The sequence below is a fragment of the Zalophus californianus genome, chromosome 9, assembly GCF_009762305.2.
Source record: "Zalophus californianus isolate mZalCal1 chromosome 9, mZalCal1.pri.v2, whole genome shotgun sequence".
Classification (NCBI taxonomy): domain Eukaryota; kingdom Metazoa; phylum Chordata; class Mammalia; order Carnivora; family Otariidae; genus Zalophus; species Zalophus californianus.
In genome coordinates this window covers 117,614,241-117,635,361 of record NC_045603.1, presented here as the reverse complement: position 1 = coordinate 117,635,361, position 21,121 = coordinate 117,614,241, and the positions used below count along the sequence as shown (strand labels likewise).

The 21,121-nt window shown below is 37.5% G+C and overlaps 1 protein-coding gene across 1 annotated transcript in view; it reads right to left on the bottom strand.

The window, feature by feature from the left end:
• Positions 1 to 21,121, bottom strand: part of ARHGAP21 (Rho GTPase activating protein 21) — a 132,412-nt gene that overhangs the window by 23,319 nt on the left and 87,972 nt on the right. The window contains 3 exon segments of the mRNA XM_027592366.2: positions 135 to 302; positions 12,634 to 14,527; positions 15,865 to 15,894. Of these exon segments, the coding sequence (XP_027448167.2) occupies positions 135 to 302; positions 12,634 to 14,527; positions 15,865 to 15,894 (2,092 nt within the window).

The following is a 21,121-nucleotide window of genomic DNA, read 5'->3' as shown; positions in this document are numbered from 1 at the left end:
TTAAAAGCCAACATGTAGACCTTTGCGAGTGGTTTCCAGATCGTTTTCATAGGAAGGAGATCCCAGTGTGTCACAGCGTTCTAAGTGGAAAACTGAGAGAGAGATGGTTTGCACAGCCACTCACGAGAACATACCCTGGTCATGGGAGAGCTGGCGGCGAATTAAAGGAGCCGACGTGGTGAGGCTGGGTGGGACCATTGCAATGGAGGGTGCCTGGGGCACCTGGGGGGTGGAGGCTGAGATGACAGCAGAAGCAGGGATGTGTGCAAGGTCATGATCAATGCTGGGGCTCGTTGGTTCATCTAGAAAATAAAATGAAAATAAATGTTGGTGGTGCGCCTGGTGGCTCAGTCGATGGAGCACGTGACTCTTGATCTCGGGGTTGTGAGTTCAAGCCCCACAATGGGGTTAGAGCTTATTTAAAAAAAAAAAAAAATTAAGAAAAAGAAAAACAAATCAGAATGCCAAATGACCTAATTACTAATAATCAATATTCGTTATTTAAAAAAAAAGATACAGATTTTAACACTTAGCCACTAAAGCACCAATAAATAACATAGTTGTCTGTTAAAAATCTTATACAGTTATTACTCTCGTAAATTCCAAATAATTCTGAGAATGTGGTCCAAGAAATTAAGTTGCTTCTTTACCAACAATTAATAACTTCACTAACAGATAATCAAGATACCAAAGTTACAGGTATTCAGAACCTAAAGCTATAAAAGCAGAACAATAATCACCCTAAAAGAATTACTTTCCCAATTGTAAATGTCTTCATTTCAGGAAGCTAAGCAAGGTGACTGGGAGAAATAAATGGCTATTGTTTAAGCCACCCGGTCTGCGGTATTCAGTGGCCCAAATGGACTGAGACAACCACCGGTAGTTTGGAATACATGCCCTCTTCCCCAAGCAAATGTCAGCCCTCACCCAGAGGAGAAATCCCCACTTGCCCCCTCGAGCAGATGCCCTGGTACCCCTGTAGAAATATAGATGTTTTAGATGTTATGAATTTTAAGCTTCTCAAAAGCCTGTCACAATCTGTCAAGAGCAGAAATGCCATATGCATGCATACGTAATAACACTAGCTAACATATGTACAGAGCTTAGTAGGTACCAGCACTGTTCTAAATACTTTAAACATATTTTTCATTTAATCCGTAAGAAATCCTATGAAGTAAGTACTATTTTACAGATGGAGAAGCCAAAACAGACTGGTTAAGTAACTTGTGTAAAGTTACCAAGCCACAGGGACAGAATGTGGACCCAGAGAGTCTGATACCAGAATTTTTGCTCTAGAAGTATAAATTATATTTGTTTTCCAAACTGGTGAGTAATAGCTCTGTTCAAAATTCTTACTCTTATAAAAAACATCAATGGTCTAAATTCTAATATTCTAGGCCAGGAGACTATAATTTAATAGTATACCAGAACTATATTCCCTAAAATCAAATGCCCTACGTCTTAGAAAATCATAACAAAGCCCTTTATAAAGAATATACTATAATGATGAAACAGGCTTTTGATTTCTTGATTTAAAAGATTAAACTATTTTAATTTTGACCAAATTCTAAGAATGCTCTATCATTTTAATGGTTAGCATTTTCATCAAGATGACTAATAATAGTCATTGTTAGTTCATCAAGATAACAAAGCTACAACATTTATAGCTAAAATCTGTAAATTCTGACTATTTTAAGCTTATTTTATGTTTTTACAAAGTTTTTAAAAGCAGCTCTTTATATTTTAGCACTAGAAAACATTTTTAAAATTTCTCTATGAATCAAGTTTACTAAGTATATGACAATTAAATATCCTATGTTGGTGAGCATGCAATTACTCCTTTTTTCAAAAGAAGATAATTTTTAGTCAACTGAATAAGGATAAAAATTTAATTTTATTAAAGATTATAATATTCTTTAAAACTGTCATTATGATGTAAATTACCACAAATTAACCAACTTTTTCAAATGATACATGTGTATGAAGTAAGTTGGGTCTTCTGGGGTCGGCGTGGGCCACCAAACTGTTATGAATTCAGATGCATGGTTATGAATGGGAAAATACTGTATTCTTTAGAAATCATCTGGTGTATGCAGTACTGAGAGTATTAACGCAGGAAGAAATTTCCGTACAGAAAACATTCCCAACAGTGGTGGGTAATACTTGTGTCAAAGAGTGCTTAGGAGATGCCCTGGGAGAAACCTTTCAAGACAATTTTAGGCCTTGCAAAGTAATTTGAAACATTTCTACATTTATTTATTTAAAATTAAATATCACCGAGTGAAATTCACAATGTTCATGGATTAAATATTAAACAAACTTTCAAAGGTAATTTTTTCTTATGACTCTGGACTTCCTAGAGGTATGCATTCAATCTCTTTTGACTTACTACATTTTGGAGGAAATTTCTGTATTACACTGGGTTGAAATAATCTCTGCTTTAAGCCTATGTGTGCAAAAAGGGCTGGAATAGACACCCACCTGCTCCAGTAAGCAAGGGTGAATGGAGAGGCCTGGGTGGGAGGCTAGTACCCTGTGCTCACACACTTCAGTCCTGTTGCACTCTTTAGAATAAATATATTTACTACTATGTTAAAGAGAGACAAGGAAAAGCTATACTTTTTAAAATACAAAGAATTACACTACCTCACATTTATGTAGATACTTTAATAAAACCAATTCTTCATTCCCTATAAAAATGTGAGAAATTTTTTATTGTCTTAAAAATACCATTGTTGTTGTAATATTAGTAGGAATTTTAAAACCCTAATTTTAACATATGCTTTCATTATTACCAATATGTAGATTATGTACAAACAAGAATAATTCAGGCATATCTCATTTTCCACTCTAAGGAAATGTGTACTATCTAGTTGTCCAAAGAGAAAACCAGTGTGCTGTCAGATTTTCAACGTATTTCTATATTTTTAATAATCAAACTTAAATACTCTGCCAGATGAAAATAACCAATCATCTTTGTCTGAGGCATGTCACATACTACATTAAGATGTTAAGTTATGCATGCAGAACACATTTATGAACTATCAAGGCTGTAGACTTGCTATTATCATGTGGCATAATCCCTCATGGTAAACTGAACTACATAATCAAAGGGCTGACTGAACATTTGAGGCCTTAATTTACTTTAGTCACTAAAAGCCCCATAGCTCTTCACAATAAAGAAAAGGTGGAGAGGACACTGAAATTGTTATATACTCAAATTCAAAGTGATCACTGTTTCTTAATCTGTAAAAAAAAGACAGACCTAAGTGCCCCAAATTTTTATTTTATTTTTGGAAAATACTGTTTTCCAAAAAATAGATAAAGAACTAATTCTCAAAGAAAATACACACTCCGTATTTCAATTTGGATTTTTTTCCAAAGGGAGAATACTACAAGTTATTATGTTTAAGCTGATGATTCATATCTGAATAAAAAATTTTCACTGTTATCGCTTTCAACTAAAATTCTAACAGAACATCTATAAGATTTCACAAATCAAGAAAAATATAGGGCCACCTGGGTGGTGTAGTCAGTTAAGCATCCGACTCTTGGTTTTGGCTCAGGTCATGATCTCAGGGTCCTGGGATCGAGCCCTGCACTGGACACTGCTCAGCGTGGAGTCTGCTTGGAATTCTCTCTCCTTCTCCCTCTACCCCTCCCCCCATTCTCTCTCTTTCCCTGAAATAAATAAATAAATCTAAAAAAAAAAAAAAAGAAAAATATAGACAGGTAGAAAATCAATTAAGCATATTGTGAAACTTTATGTATAACTCTTAGACTTACTTTTCAAACAACAAAGAAAAAAATGGAAGCCCTAATATATATTGAGAGCTCTTATAAATAGGAACAACTAAAATCATAACAGAAGAAGAGCGAAATACATGAAGAGACAAATCATGGAAGCCTAATAAAAATGTTGGGGAAAAAAAAAACCTTGTGAAAACCTGACTACTAATGAAATAACACAATGAAACCAAGTAAAACAGGACAGCTGTTTTTCATCTTATAACCTGGCAGATATTTTCATCTCATGATGTTCTTATCTTCTTTGTTCCTCTTCATCTTCTGCATGATGACTGCAGAGAACGCATGCTGCTAGCTGCTCATCTCTATCTTTGGGGTACGGCGGGGCCACCAGAGGGCTCACCCTTCTGTTGGATGGGCATGCACGCCAGGCCTGACCCCTCACAGGGTCCTCACGCACTGAGTCCACGGTGACTGGCCAAGGGCAAGGAATATGATCCAGTCAGGACCCGTCATAAGTCTCTCCATCAGATTTCATATATGGATACTGAAAAAAGTATGGTCTTTCTCTTCCCTTCCCTTGGGGAACAAGAACTATAAAAATCAGTAAACTGAGCTGCCAGCGGCCATCTTTTCTACCATGTGGAGAAAAAGTATCTGAGAATGAAGAAAGCAAAACTGAGAAAAAGATACACAATCTTGATGCCAAATCACTTGAGTATTCAGATCCAGCCATGCACAGAACTAGGTCTACTCCAAAACTTCTTCACTGTGAGCCAACATTCCTTTTTGGCATGAGCTAATAAGAAAAAACTCTGTATCATTTGTAACCAAGAGAATTCCAATCAGCACAAAAGTAGAACACAGTGTGTTTCTAGCCCCCCCTTCACAAACAAGCATTACTCCTCAGGAGACCTACAGTCCACTGCTGCAGGTTAGAACAGAGCACAACAGGCCTCTTCTAAAATGAGCTGGGTTATGACGAATTTTTCTCACCATTCAAATAATTACTCAAAGAAAGCATGACATCAACGTAGTTTGTATTTTAAAATTATAGTTGAGAATAATTTTATAAAACTCTGTGAAATTACTGTAATTTTTGGCATAGACAATGGCTAAACAGTCTGTTCCTTGAAGTACCTTTGCTTTTTATTTCACTTCTGCTAGGAAGAGGTAATCCTAACCCCTCCCCAAATTACACTATCATTTAAGGAATGTTAACAGCATACTATTCAAAGGTAGAATAAACTGTGTGTTGCAAAGGGAGGAGTAAATCTGTATAAGTTGGAAGAAATGGTGGCTAATGTAAAAGTGTATAGGAAGGGGTGCCTGGGTGGCTCAGTCAGTTGAGTGTTCGACTCTTGATCTCAGCTCAGGTCTTGATCTCAGGATTGGGAGTTCAAACCCCTCAATGGGCATATTTCCAAAATAACATGAGTGTGTGTGTATAATTTTTACTAAAACTATGGATTGAACAAACTGCTTCTGTTCCAAGTCCACAAAAAGGGACATTCACTACAAATGACCTAGAAAGTCAATCTATACCTCAAGCAAAATACATGTTTAAAAATCTTTGAGATTTTTCCTTGTCCTTAAGGAAAAGGAGAATAAAATAATGCTAATGGATTCTTTGTCTTAAAAAGAAATTCAAATGGGAAAACTGTCTTTTTACTTGCCTTCTGAGATACTTACACTCAGTTTAAACCAAAGGAGATGGACAGCAGTTGTTATCAGGCTGAATTCTCTTTCCAGTAGGCAAGCATAAGCTCTTTCTTATGTACTAACAAGTAACAACTGATTAATCTTTGTAATACCACAGGGTTTTTTTTTTAATCTAATGTAACCACAATGAAGTGAAGTCATTCTAAAAAATTGAACTACCTAGGCAAATTTTACTCAACCTTACTAATAGCAATCAATACCAGTTACCGAACATCAGGTTTTTTGAGGTTGATAAAGATGACACGTTCAAGAAACTCCACATACCTTAAATTTAAAAGGTATGGTTAGAAAGAATGCTTAAAAAATAAGCCAATAATATATTAACATGTGCTTCTCTCTGATCATCAAGTGACAGATCTCTACTTACTGAAACTCTTCATTAATTATAAACAGAGCTCTGGAAACAGTAGGTCCTATTAACTTTTATATAAACTGGTAAGGGCTACCATCACCTGGTTCAAACATCCCCATTTTTTATAATAATTCAACTCATTATCATAATATGACTTATTATGGCCAAGCTTCTTTACTAATCAGCTCCATAACATGCATTTAGGTAAATATTTGGCTTTGTGAAAGTCATTTTGAGATTTGGTTATTTTCATCACCAAAAATCCAATGCTCTATCTTCCTAGGAGAGAGATGATTTTTTAAAAGATTAGGAAGTGAGGAGAATTTTGAATGCTCTATGCCTGCTTGCCATAACCAATTGGCAGTTGGTGCTGAAGTAAAGGGAACGGGGCTGTAAATCCAAGAGGAACTGTTGTGACAGTAGATACTAGGAAGGAGGGAGATGAAACTGGACTGGAAGCAGGAACGTGTGTAGTCAAGTGGTCAGCGCTGGGGCTAGTCAGCCTGATGGCAAGACAGCATTAACCACATTCGCACAGCAGGTGCTCTACATTTAAAGAGGGCAAGTGGGAGCACTACTTTTAGATTTACCACAGATAACGGTTCCAGTTACTTTGCTGAATTTCTGCAGTCCCAGAGATGAGATGAGTTAACTCAAGGTTTTAAGATTTTGTGGGCTGGGGGGGGGGGGGGGGGCACGTGGGTATGAAAACGGACCCCGCTTGCTAGCTGACAAATGCTGGAAGTATTCATTTCAAGAAATTCAACAGTGACTTTAAAAACAGTCAATAAGCATGAGGCACCAATTTCACCAATTTTTCTTTCAAATGATTAATTTTCACACAGAAAATAAGCAAACTATTAGGAATAGGGAAGATGAGCAGGGGGTCCTGTCTTGTTCGAATATGTGAGAACCACTTAGTCACTTAGTTTTCCTGGATATTAAATTTGTTACCTATAAAGTACAGAATCTGGATGAGAAGGGTCAATTCTTTTCTTTTTTTTAAAGATTTTATTTATTTATTTGACAGAGAGAGATACAGCGAGAGAGGGAACACAAGCAGGGGGAGTGGGAGAGGGAGAAGCAGGCTTCCCGCGGAGCAGGGAGCCCGATGTGGGACTCAATCCCAGGACCCTGGGATCATGACCTGAGCTGAAGGGAGATGCTTAACGACTGAGCCACACAGGCGCCCCAGAAAGGTCAATTCTAATCAAGAGGCCTGCAATAATCAATCCACTAAAGGTGCAAAATTATCATTTGTGTAGTAATTTAAAATACCTGTAGGTTTTTCTAAACCAGGGATTTGTTAAGGGGCTTTTGAGGTTTGGATTTATTTTAAAAACTGCCAGATATAGCTGAGAGTGTAGTTACTATTAGATCTGTTTTCAACATTAAAGAACTAGCTGAAAATCGAGAAAGTCTAACTTTAGGGAAATAATTCTGTAGTTTTCACAGTGCTAAGTTAAATTTTTTCCCCTAAATTAATCAGTATTCTACAAGGTGTGCTGTAGATAAATTTGAAATACTTTAGGCTAAAAGCTAATGCTACTACCAAAAGAAGGTAAATGGGCATCTAAAATTATTCCATGATGAACAGTACTGTGAACCAACTTGGAACACAAACATTTATTTATTGAAAAGATGCTAATTCAATCTTGGAAAGTCTGAGTTAAGAAGAATGTAGAATTATTTTTTAGGTTAAGCTTTAAAAGAGTAAAAGGCCAGGATTTGAACTTTAGCACATTTTGGGGGCATTGTCCAAAGAATATGAGATTCGGAGCCAGCAGATAATCAACTCTGTCAGTTACCTGCTGAGAGACCCTGAGCAAACGACTTAATTTTCCTTATCCATAAAGTGGGTTATTTACTCCTGACCTAAATTCCCTACCAGGCTGTTATGAGGATTGGTACATGAAACACTTGTTAGGTTATAAAATACTACAAAAGTTTGGGGATTTTGTCGTTGTTATATTTAAAAATGAACTCCACATCATTACTCAACAGAAGCAAAAATCTTTAAGTTTAAGTGCCAACGGAGTCACATCTTGTGGGAATGCTGGTATATGGAAAAGACTGTAAGATGATGAGCGTAATTTTTGTCTTTATAGATCAGTTGCTTTGTAGAAAGACTCAGTACGTATTAGTATAAAAGAGGGGCTGGGTACTCAGTGCACCGCCTATAATATCACAGCTGGCATTAGGAGACTAGAGCCTCCAGAGGAAGAAGCTGGGAATAAGGGGACCGTCACCCACTCCCATTGCTGTTGGGTAAATTTCAGACACTGTAATCTAGGTATATATCTCACAAGCTTTAAAACCTGTAAGTTGGTTTAAAATGGCAGGACCAATAAGACTGTACCAACCTAATTCAATTTTACATAGGCTAAGACTAAGTACATGCATATGGGCCAACTTTGGGGTGAGAACAAGAAGGAGTATTAGAAATATGGCAAGAAAAAAGGAGGAAAATGAATTTGAAACGAAATCTGAGCATGGGTGATACAGCTATAGTTTCTTTATATTAATAATTTTAAGAGTAGTAAAAGAAATGGAGGAAGTTCAGATTGTAGAACACATCTTAAATCCTGCTACTAAATGTCAAATTACTTATGAACTCATTACTCATTTTGTGTTTTGTGTTTACACGTAAAAGAAGTAAAAATTTATTTTCAGTACTTACTATGATGCTTTATAAACTGCCTGTGGGGGATAAACAAAATACTGTCAATGACTGATACTCCTAATTTAAAAACAAATAAAATGGTTTATTTTCATTTCTCTAAATCTTTGTGAACCAAAAGCAGTATTAGACATTAAATGTGTAACAAAATGCTGGAAAATTTTCTTTCTGTAAGACATACCATTTGCTCTGTATTATAAATAACTAAACAAATGAATTGGCTCCATTCTCTGGTGTTTTGGGAATAAAGCCAAGGCACTTAATTCTTTTTTTTTTTTTTTCCTGCATTAATCTAAAATGTTTCCAAATGACAAAAAAATAATTATTAAAATCACGGAATATAAGATTCTGGAATGTGATAATACAAAAGCAACCTTAATTTCTTTCCCTTTAATTTAAATGTTCCATGTGATAGCATAAAGTATATTCTCTGAAGTGTGTTTTATGATATATTAAACAGAGATCCTCTTAAGAAAAGGATTCATGGTCAAATACTTCTGAGAAGTCAATCAGAGAAAGACATGTATCATATGATCTCACTGATATGAGGAATTCTTAACCTCAGGAAACAAACTGAGGGTTACTGGAGTGGTGGGGGGTGGGAGGGATGGGGTGGCTGGGTGATAGACACTGGGGAGGGTATGTGCTATGGTGAGCGCTGTGAATTGTGTAAGACTGATGAATCACAGACCCGTACCTCTGAAACAAATAATACATTATATGTTAAAAAAAAAAAAAAAAAGATAGGAAGGGAAAAATGAAGGGGGGCGGAAATCCGAGGGGGAGATGAACCATGAGAGACTATAGACTCCGAGAAACAAACTGAGGGTTCTAGACAGGAGGGGGGGGTGGGGAAATGGGTTAGCCTGGTGATGGGTATTAAAGAGGGCACGTACTGAATGCAAACAATGAATCATGGAACACTACATCAAAAACTAATGATGTAATGTATGGGGATTAACATAACACAATAAAATTTTTTAAAAAATTTAAATTAAAAAAAAGAAAAAGAAAATAAACCTACAAAATATCTAGTAGCATGTTAATGATTCTAAGAGTCCCTTGGTAAAGACAAACAAAACTTATTTATTTAAGCCCAGCATTTCTCAATTTACTTGATCACTGATTTTTTTTCTCCTTAATCAAATGGAATTAATGTTCCTAGAAAATACACCGGGAAACACTGCAAATAGTCTCTTTTACTCCATTTCAATGCTGATGTTTATCCCACTTTTATATATATATGTTATATATATATAATTAAATTTCATATATATATATAAAATTTAAAAAATAGACTGGAAAGAGAAACACCTACGGGTCAGAGAACACTTTGAAGCTCAATAATAAAAGGATTTCAATATTGATTAAATTATGGAACTTATACTTAATGAAATCTAAAGTTCTTTTATTGACTGGTTGTTTACACATATTCAACAACACAGTGTCTAATAAGTATTTTTTGGACTTCAAGGTTAAAGGATTTTAGTTAATCAAAGAGCTAAAAGATTTTCACAGTAAAAAGGCAAGTATACTAAAATTCTTTCCAATGCCTTTACTTCAAATGGCATACAATTTTATAAGAGCCATTAAAATGCTGTAATAACTCAGGAGGCATGGCATTATTCCACCTGAGGGCCTAGAAACTTTTAAGAATGCTTACATCAATGGACAATGTTTACATATGGTAACAGAGTGAAAAAATTCTGTGTTTATATTTCAGGTTTTTATCCTGCCCTATTCCACTGGTAATGGTATAACTGACATACCACAGTAATTACATGCTATATATTAAGGTTTTAGGAGGTATATACGAAATTGTCCTGAGAAGTACTTAATGTAGAATCTGATCAGAACTAGGAAGTGAGCATTTTCATTTTTAGTGAATAAACAAAATAGTTTAGTCATTTCTCTAAATCTATATGGATACAGAATTAGATACATTTTTATTTTATACTTTAGCTAATGTTCTCTCTTTAGTAATGATTGACTTATTGATCTATTCAAAGGATAGACAGATAATTAGGAAGAAATATTAACAGATATAGTTAGCACTTTATTACTCCAATATAATCTGATTATATTGCTCTTATTAGGCAGGAAGAAAATATGATGCCATTATTCTGGCAAGATCTCAGAGGCTTATCAAATACAGTCACAGGTTGTAGGGACTTTTATGTTTAAAAAAATCATAGAACAATCATTAGTCCTCAGTTACTTTCTATAAAATATCTAGATGATGTATAAGATTCCATTTATGGCAAAGTTCTACTCTCTGAGCTTGGATTTAAGGGTATGGAGATACATATGAGTACAATTTAGGTTGAGATTCCCCACAAATGTTTACAACTTGAATATATCATATTTATAAAAAACGTAAGTTACATAGAACTTTCTCAAAAGCTGACTCTGATAGTGTTGCCTGACAGCCCAATAGCTCAGTAGATTTAGAAAATTTCTCTAGGAAAGAAAAACCTTGAAATGTTGCTCAAAGAGAGGCACACTAGACTATAAAATTATGGAGAACTCTGCATGAACTCATGGGGTAACAGGGTGAGGATGAGTACGGCCTTGGCCTCAAGAGAAGGCCCCTGCATCCCACAACTCCAGGGGGTGATCTTCACAATGCATCTATATTCATGGTGCCTTCCAGAGCTGTGCTCCGGGAGGAGGCTGAATCAGCGGGCGAAGTGTCAGTCTCTACTGTCTATTAACTGTGTCACTTTAGGGAAGTTATTTAACCCCTCTACAGCTTAAACTTCTCATTATTAAATAAAGGCAAAACTAAGGACACATACGATAATCCTGTGAGCGGATTATGTTTTGGAGCTGCAGAGTAACTATGATGAGAACTTTTGATTTTGCTAGACACTTAACCATCATCTCAAAAATTATCATTAGCTTATCATTTCAACCAATATTTACTGCAATATTTACTGAGTGCCTTCTATATGCCAGGCAGTGGTCTAGGTATTAAGGTTACCGAAGTGGACAAAAGATCTAAAAGCCTGGCTCTCGTGCAACTTATATTTTAGCTCTGCAGAGAAATGTGTAATAAAAAATATAAAACACGTCGAGCGGAAACAAGTGATATGAAGAGAAATAAAGTGGCTGAAAGGGACAGAGAATGTCAGGTGCCATGCATGTGTGTGGGGTACCTACTGTAGATAGGCTGGTGAGGAAAGGCCGCCTTGATAAGGCAATACTTGAGCACAGACCCAAATGGCCCGAGGGAGAGTCTTGTGACTCTGTGGAATGTGTTCCAGGGCTGGGAACTGGCAGTACCAGGGCCCTGAAGCATGCTTGGCAGGCTCCACAGGTGCAAGCAGGCCAGGGCGGCTGAAGATGGGCTGAAGATGGGATGCACAAACACGGAAGACAGGGGATGGGCTCAGAGAGGTGCAGCGGGGTTGGGGGGGCATAGTTCATGGAGGGCCCCGCAGGCCACGGCAGGATTTGGGATTCTATTCTGGGTAACGGAGAAAGTAAACAGAGGGTCTGGTCAGAGGAGCGGCATGATCTGATTCCCATTTTTAAACCACCACACTGGCCGGTTGTGGAGAATACACCTGGGGTGTGTGGGAGCAGTCTCAGGCCTCAGGAAATATACCAGCTGTTCTGGGCCACAAGCTTGTAATTTGAGTGATTTTTCCAACTCTATCCTAAGATTTACTCTAAGACAAAGTAAAACTTGACAATGAAGAGGTCTAGTCATTCAGCCCAAAGAAACAAGAAATAATAAAGTCAAAAGCACTGTTTAAATAAAAGGCCGATTACTAATTATTAAAACTGTTCTATTTGGCTTTTGATTCAGATGGATAATCAACTAGGTACCATTTGGTTTGCTGGGTCCCTTGGCCCCAGACAGTGGAAATTTGTTTCATCCAAAAAAAAGAAAAGAAAGGCATTGAGTACCTAACATTAAAATAAAAAAGGAAAACTGTCACTTGAAATAATCTTTGAGGGGAAAAGCTTACGGCTCTGGCTTTATTTAGCCCAGTTCAGGAAATTGAGGACAAATGTTTTAAAATCAGTATAAAATTTTTGTGCCTGTTGCCACTAAAAATAATACCTTACTGGAAAGATTTGTAACATATTTGACACAGTAGCCACTGACGACACATGAGCTCACCTATAAAGGGGATGGATGCCAAGGAATCCCCAGGTGGACTGGTACTCGAGGCCTTCCGTTCCTCCATCCGTTTTATATGGACCTCTCGGCGCGCATCATTGGGCAGCCAGCAGGTGGTGTCTGATCCGGTCTCCTGGTCATTTACGGCCAAGATGTAAGACTGATGCCTTAAAGGCTGTGGCGTCTGGCGACCGGATGGAGGTTTTTCTCTTAGGACGACAGTTTCTCTATTATCTAAAGTATCTGACTCCTGAATTTCAGTCTCTCGTAGATTTAAGTCGTGATTTCTCTGAGTGACGGATAATTCTAAATCCGAAGCGCCAGAGCTGTCAGCTGTCTGAGGGCCAGGCTTGACAGGAGCTCCAGATAAAGTGGGGGGTTTCCCAGTCTCCACCTGGTGATCAGGGGCACTTTCGGTTCTTAGCCATGTCTGCTGATTCAATAGGCTGTTTTGATGCAAGTGATTTACTGGTCTTTGGTCTTTGACAGAAACAAATGAGTTCTGGCTAAATGATGGTTTTGTGACATGTGTAGAAGGCGCTTTCAGAGAATTACTTCGGACTTTCACAAGAGGTGACCTGTCTTGCGAAACACCTCGAGGCAGTGACATTCCACAAGTGGTTGGAAAGTTTCTGCTGGACTGCAGTGTTTTTAGCTCTGGTGGCACTTTTTTAAACTGAGACACAGACCCCACTCCTCTGCCGGGCACTCGCCTATTATCAGAATTAACGCTCGGAGCCACGGTAAAATTTGAACCCCGAAAAGACTTGTGAATTTCTTGCTGCCTAGGTCTTTCATAAATCCCTCGTCTATCATCCTGTTCAGTAAATCCACTCCACTTGTAGGTCTGCTTTCGTTCTCCATTTGAATCGGGTATTTGACTCTCAGAACTGACGTTTTCTAAGGTTTCACCTTGTCCCTCGATATAATCCCAGGAACGAGTTCTATGATTGCTAAAACTAACAGGTGGAGAGGTCAGTGCTCCTTGAGATGCACTTCGTGGACAATACTTCGTTAACACAGAATCCTCCAGTCTCTCCTGGGACACACTGCGCTGCCGGATCTGAACAGACTGGGGCACTCGATCGTGAGAGGTGCTTCGACGTCGTACCTGCAAAGTAGGGCGGGTTGGTACAACCTGGTTATAATCTGTTGTGCTCTGAGATGCTGCTCTTAAACTATCTAGTCTTTCTTGAATTGTCCGACAACCTATGTGCAATCGTCTGTTATCAATATACTCTTTGTAAGTTTTATAGTTTTTCCAGTCTATGTGCTGATGGGAATTCGGAGAATAGTGATTAACAGATACAGAAGGCGAATCCACAGCCTGCGGTCTACTGCTTGAGATTCCCTCCGAATGTCCACTGTAATTGCCAGATTTAAGTAAAATTCCCGAAGGTTCCAATGACCTGGAGCCTGCAGTCTGATGAATTAGATGGGCAGCGGGAATCGAGGATGATGGTGGTGTGGTTCTTGACACTGTTTTCAAAGAGGTCTGCTCGTTGATGCCATACCTCACCTCTTCGGTTCTATGTGAAGGAACTGTATGGTTGTTTCTATTAGTTAACAAATCTACAACCTTCTCAGAAGGTACAATGACAGTCCTTACACTTTCATTGCAAACACACACTGCCGTGTTGGACTTTGCAACATCTGTTGGTGACGGAGGCACTTGGATTTCCATTCTATAGGCCCTGCCAGGTTGCGTCAGGACTGGGGTACTGGTTTGCTGTTTGCTCGATGATGAATCTGGAGGAGATATTTCAACTGGCTGTGCCATGGCTGAAGGGGCAGATGGCAGCCAGGGGTAGCAAATTGGTGGAGGTTCAGGGATATTGCGGGCATTGCCACTGTAGGCTTCGTTGCCTTTCAGGTAGGCATCTTGAGAATACGCCTACGTGGAAAGGAGAAAAAAAGTGTCATTTGAGAGTCATAAGAAGAACAACAATTTCCATTCTTGCAATGGACTGCTGTTTTTTTTTACTGTGCCCTACCTGATTCCTAAACGACATTCGCTAAAGCAAGCATGCAAACACAACATAAGGATGCTCCACAGTTTAGAAAAGGGCTAGTCTTTCAGAAATCAAATACATTGTAGAATTTGCAACAGAAATAAATTACAACTGCCTGTTTTCTCAAAGGACTGAAACACACCAGTTTTTCCCCCAGCCAATTAGAGATAGCCTTGTGGCTTCTAAAATCTTCCCCATTCAAGTTTTATGATCTTTCAGCATTTGACAGGTAAATGGCTGCCTGATAAATCCCAGCAAAAGAACATTTTGATCTTCTGCCAGAGTGACGGTGAAGATATTAAAAATCTTAACCAAATACATTTTTACTGCAAGCACTACTGCTGGCATAAATTAAATGTGACATATTGAGCAGTGTCTAATCAATTAATGATTACTGAGTCCTTAAAACTAAGCCATTTTGATAAATTAAGTCCTAAACCATGCTAAATATTTTAATATTTAAAAATAAGAGAAAACATGCATGCTTAAATTGAGCATGAAAATTAAAGGCATGAAAATATGAAAAAAGTAATTCATCTTTCTGTATATAATTTTTATTTTTTATTTTAACCTAATGCAAAATTATATTGCACAAATTTATTTGGTCTCTTTTACTTATTAGGAGGAGACATTTCTCTATAACTAACAGGCAGGCATGCAGCTCAAATTCTTTTTTGTCCATTATTTATGAAACTATCTAGCAATGTATTTCAAAACTTCAAAATAACTGAAATTAAAGACAAAGACGCAATAAAACAGAACTAATTGATAGTAACTGAGGACAATGTCAGCATCTGAGACAGTGAGGTGTGGTATCATGTTACATATCCTCCCTTAATCAAAACAAGCTTAATTCACATCTATCATCATATCCTGTCTTTGCATTAGAGAGCCTGCAAAGCTCAAGTGCAGCCACAACATAACAGCAAAATACCAGGGAAAGAGAGAGGGGGAGATACTTAAGAAAAAAAAAATCCACATACAGGTAGATGTTATGTTTTAACACCAGTTATGCACAGGATTCAAAAGAAACCAAACGTAAGAACCAAAAATAAAGAAAATCAGATATCACAAACACAGTCTGCTAATTAGTAAGATTAACATCACACTATGGAGGGGTTTCTCTAAGCAAACTTACAGTTTTAATAGGTTGGCTTATTACAAATCTCTATAGAACAGAACTTAAAAAGCAAGGAAATGGCTTCTGTGCATTTCTTACCAGAGCTGTGACATCCTTTGTAAACTGTAGCTAGCAGAAAATAGGAAAACATAGTAGAAGCTGCTTACTGATATAAAGACAGAATCATGTTGTCATATTGATGCTGGAAACAGCAAGCTAAAAATACATCTATACTGATTTCTCTGGAAGGTACCAAGAGAAGTAAAGGGCAGTGGAGCAGAAAGAATAACTTCAGTATCCTTCTGAGCATCTTTTTCTCGGGCTTTTATCTGGTTCTTATTTGGGGTGTCTGCCATTTCTGAAAGCAAAATACATCTGGTGACAGGCTTTCCTAATGGCTATTTTCTTCACTCTGCACTGCTGTCTGATGATGTGCCCCAAAGCTTCCCTTCCACAAGAGCAACATTGATGTCTCTCATTTCCCCTGAGCTTCTTCCATCTCTGCTTCCAGATGACGAACCGAATGCTCTATTATGCATTTAAAATAGTACAACCTCCTCCTTCCCCTGTAAATCAGAGCACAACCACAAGCTGTCAGCTGACTGGAACTGTCTTTACACTATGATTTGGAGAGAGAGGATGACTGTTTGATTAACTATGTTTCACTCAAAAATTAAGATCTTTTCCCGTACCTTTTGTCCTGTGTTACTGGCTTAAGAAAATGATGACTGAATGGACATAAACATACTACTTCCAGAGGAATTCTTTAAAACTTATACTGAATACTATAAAACATAAGCCAGAATGCAGTGGAAAAGCTGAATGAGTAGACAAAAGAAAACATGCATGCCATAATATTTTTAAGGCATGAATACAGTCAGTCAAAATATACATGTTGGGTTCCATGCCACTGACATAACAAGACTATCTTTTTGATGCTGATTGTAGTCACACCAAGACTTTTCCACAGCAGGAAAATTGTGTCTGGATGAGTGAACACTCTGGTACAGCATTTCCCACAGTGTGTTTGTGCAGTTTTATTAAGCATCGCCCAAAAGGGAGGAGGAAGAGAGCATTCTCTATGCTCAATGATGTAGCGAAGAACTGATTGGCAGGCTTCTTGACTTCTCAAAACCTCTACTACATTCATGTCGGTTGTTAAAATTCAAAAGGAAATGACAAGCTTATTCGGCCATAGAACCCATTTTTTTCCGAAGGGATTTTAATACAACTAGAAATTTCTGCTGGGAAGTACTGTTTTAGAACTAATAATTTAGAGATACCTCTTTTATTCAAATTTGGGGATAATAAAAGTATATGTATGACAGGAACTATGAAAAACTTGAAAAAATATCTGACATACTTCAAACATCTCTAAGATCCCTATGTAACAGCTCTAAATACTAAATAGCCTATATTCGTGGGACCCCACTTCTGAGTAAAGTTATGCCCAGTGGGTGCTCACATACACACATACACATGGCCCATGCATTAACAGCAGACTAAACAGAATATCCTACGCAGACAGTATTATTGTCTAACGTAAGCAGATATAATTGAGATGAATAAAACATGAATTCATAATTCATTCAAGAGCATTACTGAATTTCCTTACATATTCTCACAGTTCATGAACACTAAAAAAGCTTGTTTATCTAATTATTTAAAAATTCCTCATTCTCAGGGCACCTGGGTGGTGTAGTCGGTTGGGAGACCGACTCTTGGTTTCGTCTGGAGTCGTGAGATCGAGCCCTGAGTTGGGCTCTGCACTCAGCGCAGAGTCTGCTTGAGAATCTCTCTCTCCCTCTGTACCTCCCCCCTGCTCTTGCTCGCTCTCTCTAAAAATAAATAAAATCTTTAAAAAAAAATAAGTCTGACTCTTGATTTCGGCTCAGGTCATCATCTCAGAATGGTGAGATGGAGTCCCAGGTGAGGCTCCGCTGGCTGTGGAGCCTGCTTAAGATTCACTCTCTCCCTCTGCCCCCCCGCCCCCGCCTCCTGCTCACATACTTTCTTTCTAAAAGACAAAAAAAAAAAAAAGAATTCTGCATTTGCAGTTAAAATTTTAAAGAGCATATTAAATAAAATTTAACATTAACAGTCTGGATCTTGATTATAGGTATAGTATCTAACAGTAACTTAATCCTAAAAAAAATCTTCCAGTTTAGTTTTAGTAGAGTTGCATCAAAATCACGATTACCATGCCTATTACTACTATAATACTGTTATTATTACATAATTATTGTCTAATAAAGGGTAAAAACAAACAAAAAACCGCACAAAAAAGACCCTGCAGAATAACTAAGTTGGTAAGATTGAAATTTCTCCCTACCATTTCACCTTTAACAGGCTGATCTATTAATTTAATACCATTACTCATGATAAAATAAAAAATAATTACATGTCTGTCTGTATAATAAAATACATGCCAAACATGACACAGAGGGGTGTGGGAAAAGGGGATGGTATGCCTACTTTATAGCTTTCTAAATTATTTGTAACTTTTCTATCAAGCAGTAACTATTCTTATAATTATTTAAAAATCGATTTTGAAAAAGAACAAAGTAAATGCAAACTCGCAAAATATGAAAGAGCCCTCCAGAATTCCTACTCTTGCTTCCCTACTCTAGGCAGGATCACCTTCATGCACACTCGGCAAATGGCTACCTAATTTTAAATACAGTATTATACTGATTATGGAACATATTAAATAATTATTTTGAAAGTAATTCTAATAAATCTAAAGAAAAACTTTGATCAAATTACATTTTCCAATTTATATAACATCCACAGAGTGGCAGAGCACTGGACTCGGAGTCCAGAGATGAGTTAGAACAACATCTCTGACTAACAGGGTGACTGTGCTAAGGCACTTAACTCCTCATCTACACCCGATGACAGTAAAGGACTGTGGTCTAGTTCAACGTACAGGCTTTAGTCTCAGACCCACCTCGGGTCAAGTCCAGGTGCCACTGCCTTCTTCCCTGTCATCCTAGAAAAGCTGTTTAGCTTTGCTGTGTTTGACACAGAACAGCACGAAGTAGGCGCAGAGTGCCCTGGCCAAACACTAGACACACCCAACAATCTCTACAGCTCTCAGAACTCATCAACTGAAAATTCAAGTTTGAGTCCACTGAGCCAGTTGCTTAACAAAATATCGTGATGCATCCACTAAAAAGAACGGCCATGTCTACTTCTATCGTGAGCCCATTCGAGGAAGGGTTTTCTTTAGTCAGCATCGCTCTTTGGGTGACTTGATGGGTGGTGGCTAATTTTTTTAAAGATTTTATTTATTTATTTACTTCAGACAGAGAGAGAGTGAGAGAGAGAGCATGAGGGAGGCGGGGAGAGGGGCAAAGGGAGAAGCAGACTCCCCGCTGAGCAGGGAGCCTGACATGGGACTCAATTCCAGGACCCTGAGATCATGACCTGAGCCGAAGGCAGACGCTTAACCCCCTGAGCCACCCAGGTGCCCCAAGATGGTGGCTATTTCATTCATGCACAGCCAACATTTGAAAGGGTGAGGAAACCATTCTGTTTCTTTGAAAATGGAATAGAAAGTGTTTTTTCTTTTGTAATAATACCTTAAAAACATGAAACTGTCTAAGATATCAGAGTCTAAAATATTGTTATAAAATACTGTCAAAAATGACTAAAAATGAATGTAATACTACTCACATTGTTAATCTAGAAAATATATGTTGGTTTAGCAAATGAAGCTGCCACGTACAGGAGCACTGTTACCAGCACTAGTTTAGTACCATAATGAATTATTCTTAATTTTACTTCATGTTTTTTAATATTTTATCACTATCATCTGTAATTAGAAATTTATTATTATATACTTATCCTTACATGAGTCAAACTTTAAACCAAATTAAATTCTCCATGTCACCTCTCAAGGATGAGCTGAGCACCTCTAGAACAGTCTGGTGCACACATCACTCAGGAAAAGAAAAGTCCATGGACACACCGTCCTGCCATTGCCCAGACTAAACACATACAAACTACAAGAAGCTTCCACTTGGGTAAATAATTTTTACAATGGCTGTACAAATGATCATGTTTACTTTTTCTTTACAATGAATATTCAACCTCACAGTATATGTCTTTAAAAGCACATACTATGCGTAACAGACCAACATAAATACTTAAGGCCCTTACAGAACATTTTAACCCTAGAGTCTGTTAGAGTGAAGAATTTCTGCATATGGTTTTTGAATTCCCACATTCTCTTTGCGTTTTATAATAGCTTTAAGAAATGACACTCATAGATGAACCAGCTAAAAACACTGATGCAGAAAAGAACTTGCCAGGTCCTAATGTCCTTTAGGAACAATGCATAGTAGGCATTAATTATATACACTCCTTTGATTGTCTCATAAATTATAGTGCGTTCAAATATGAATGAAGGCTGGGTTTAAAAGCGAGGTTTTCTTTTATCATTAAGGGCATATATGCTTGTAATCTCTTAAGATTAAAGTAATTCAAATAACATGTTTGAAAAATGAATTTTGTTACAATTTTACTAAAACCCTTTACTAAGGAACTCTGAAGATCTGTGTGCTCATGCCACTCAAGTGAGCCAATTTTTTCCTGTGTTTGCAACACTTTGTATTTTGCCTTTGTTTTAAATATATGTATCATAACTAAACTATAACATGACAGACGAATTAACCTTCTTTCCCACTGATCATGAAATGAGACAATGATTGCTTCCAGGGCCACTACTCTTCATCAACCACACAGCCGGCTGTGATGGCAACCGCTGAATTATCAGAGCAGGTACTCTACAACTAGCTCTCTCTGCCTAGGAAAACTACCCTGGAGAGTTGCACCTTCCTTGTTGAGATGCCCCAATGACAAAACAACTGTGTACTTAAGAAGGGTAATCTGTTAGCACTAAAAAGCCATTCCTAAATAAAATCCACATGCTTTGAAAACACAAGGTGGATCTCCATGGATTTCAGTTAATTATACTTTATATGAATACACTGAATCATGAGGATCAGCTTTAGTGATATTTCTGTGAAAAAAATGTTTACAGAAGATTACTTAGGACTTATGTTGAATTAAATTCAAACTAATGCCTTACAAATGAAAAACATGATTACCATTTCCATTCCCATCACAAAGATTCCATGAGTTTCCTGTTGTACTCGAATTAAAAAACAAAACAGAACAATTATTTGCTAAAAAGAATTTAAAAAAACACAACTTTCAGTGGCCACTGCCATTTCTTAGATCGAGTGGTCAGCTTTCATGTGTTACTTGAAAAGTTTTGCTCATGCTGTCTGATTCTACTGAACTACAATGTCAACTGAGGAAAAGTACTATTTTCTTGAATGAAATTTAT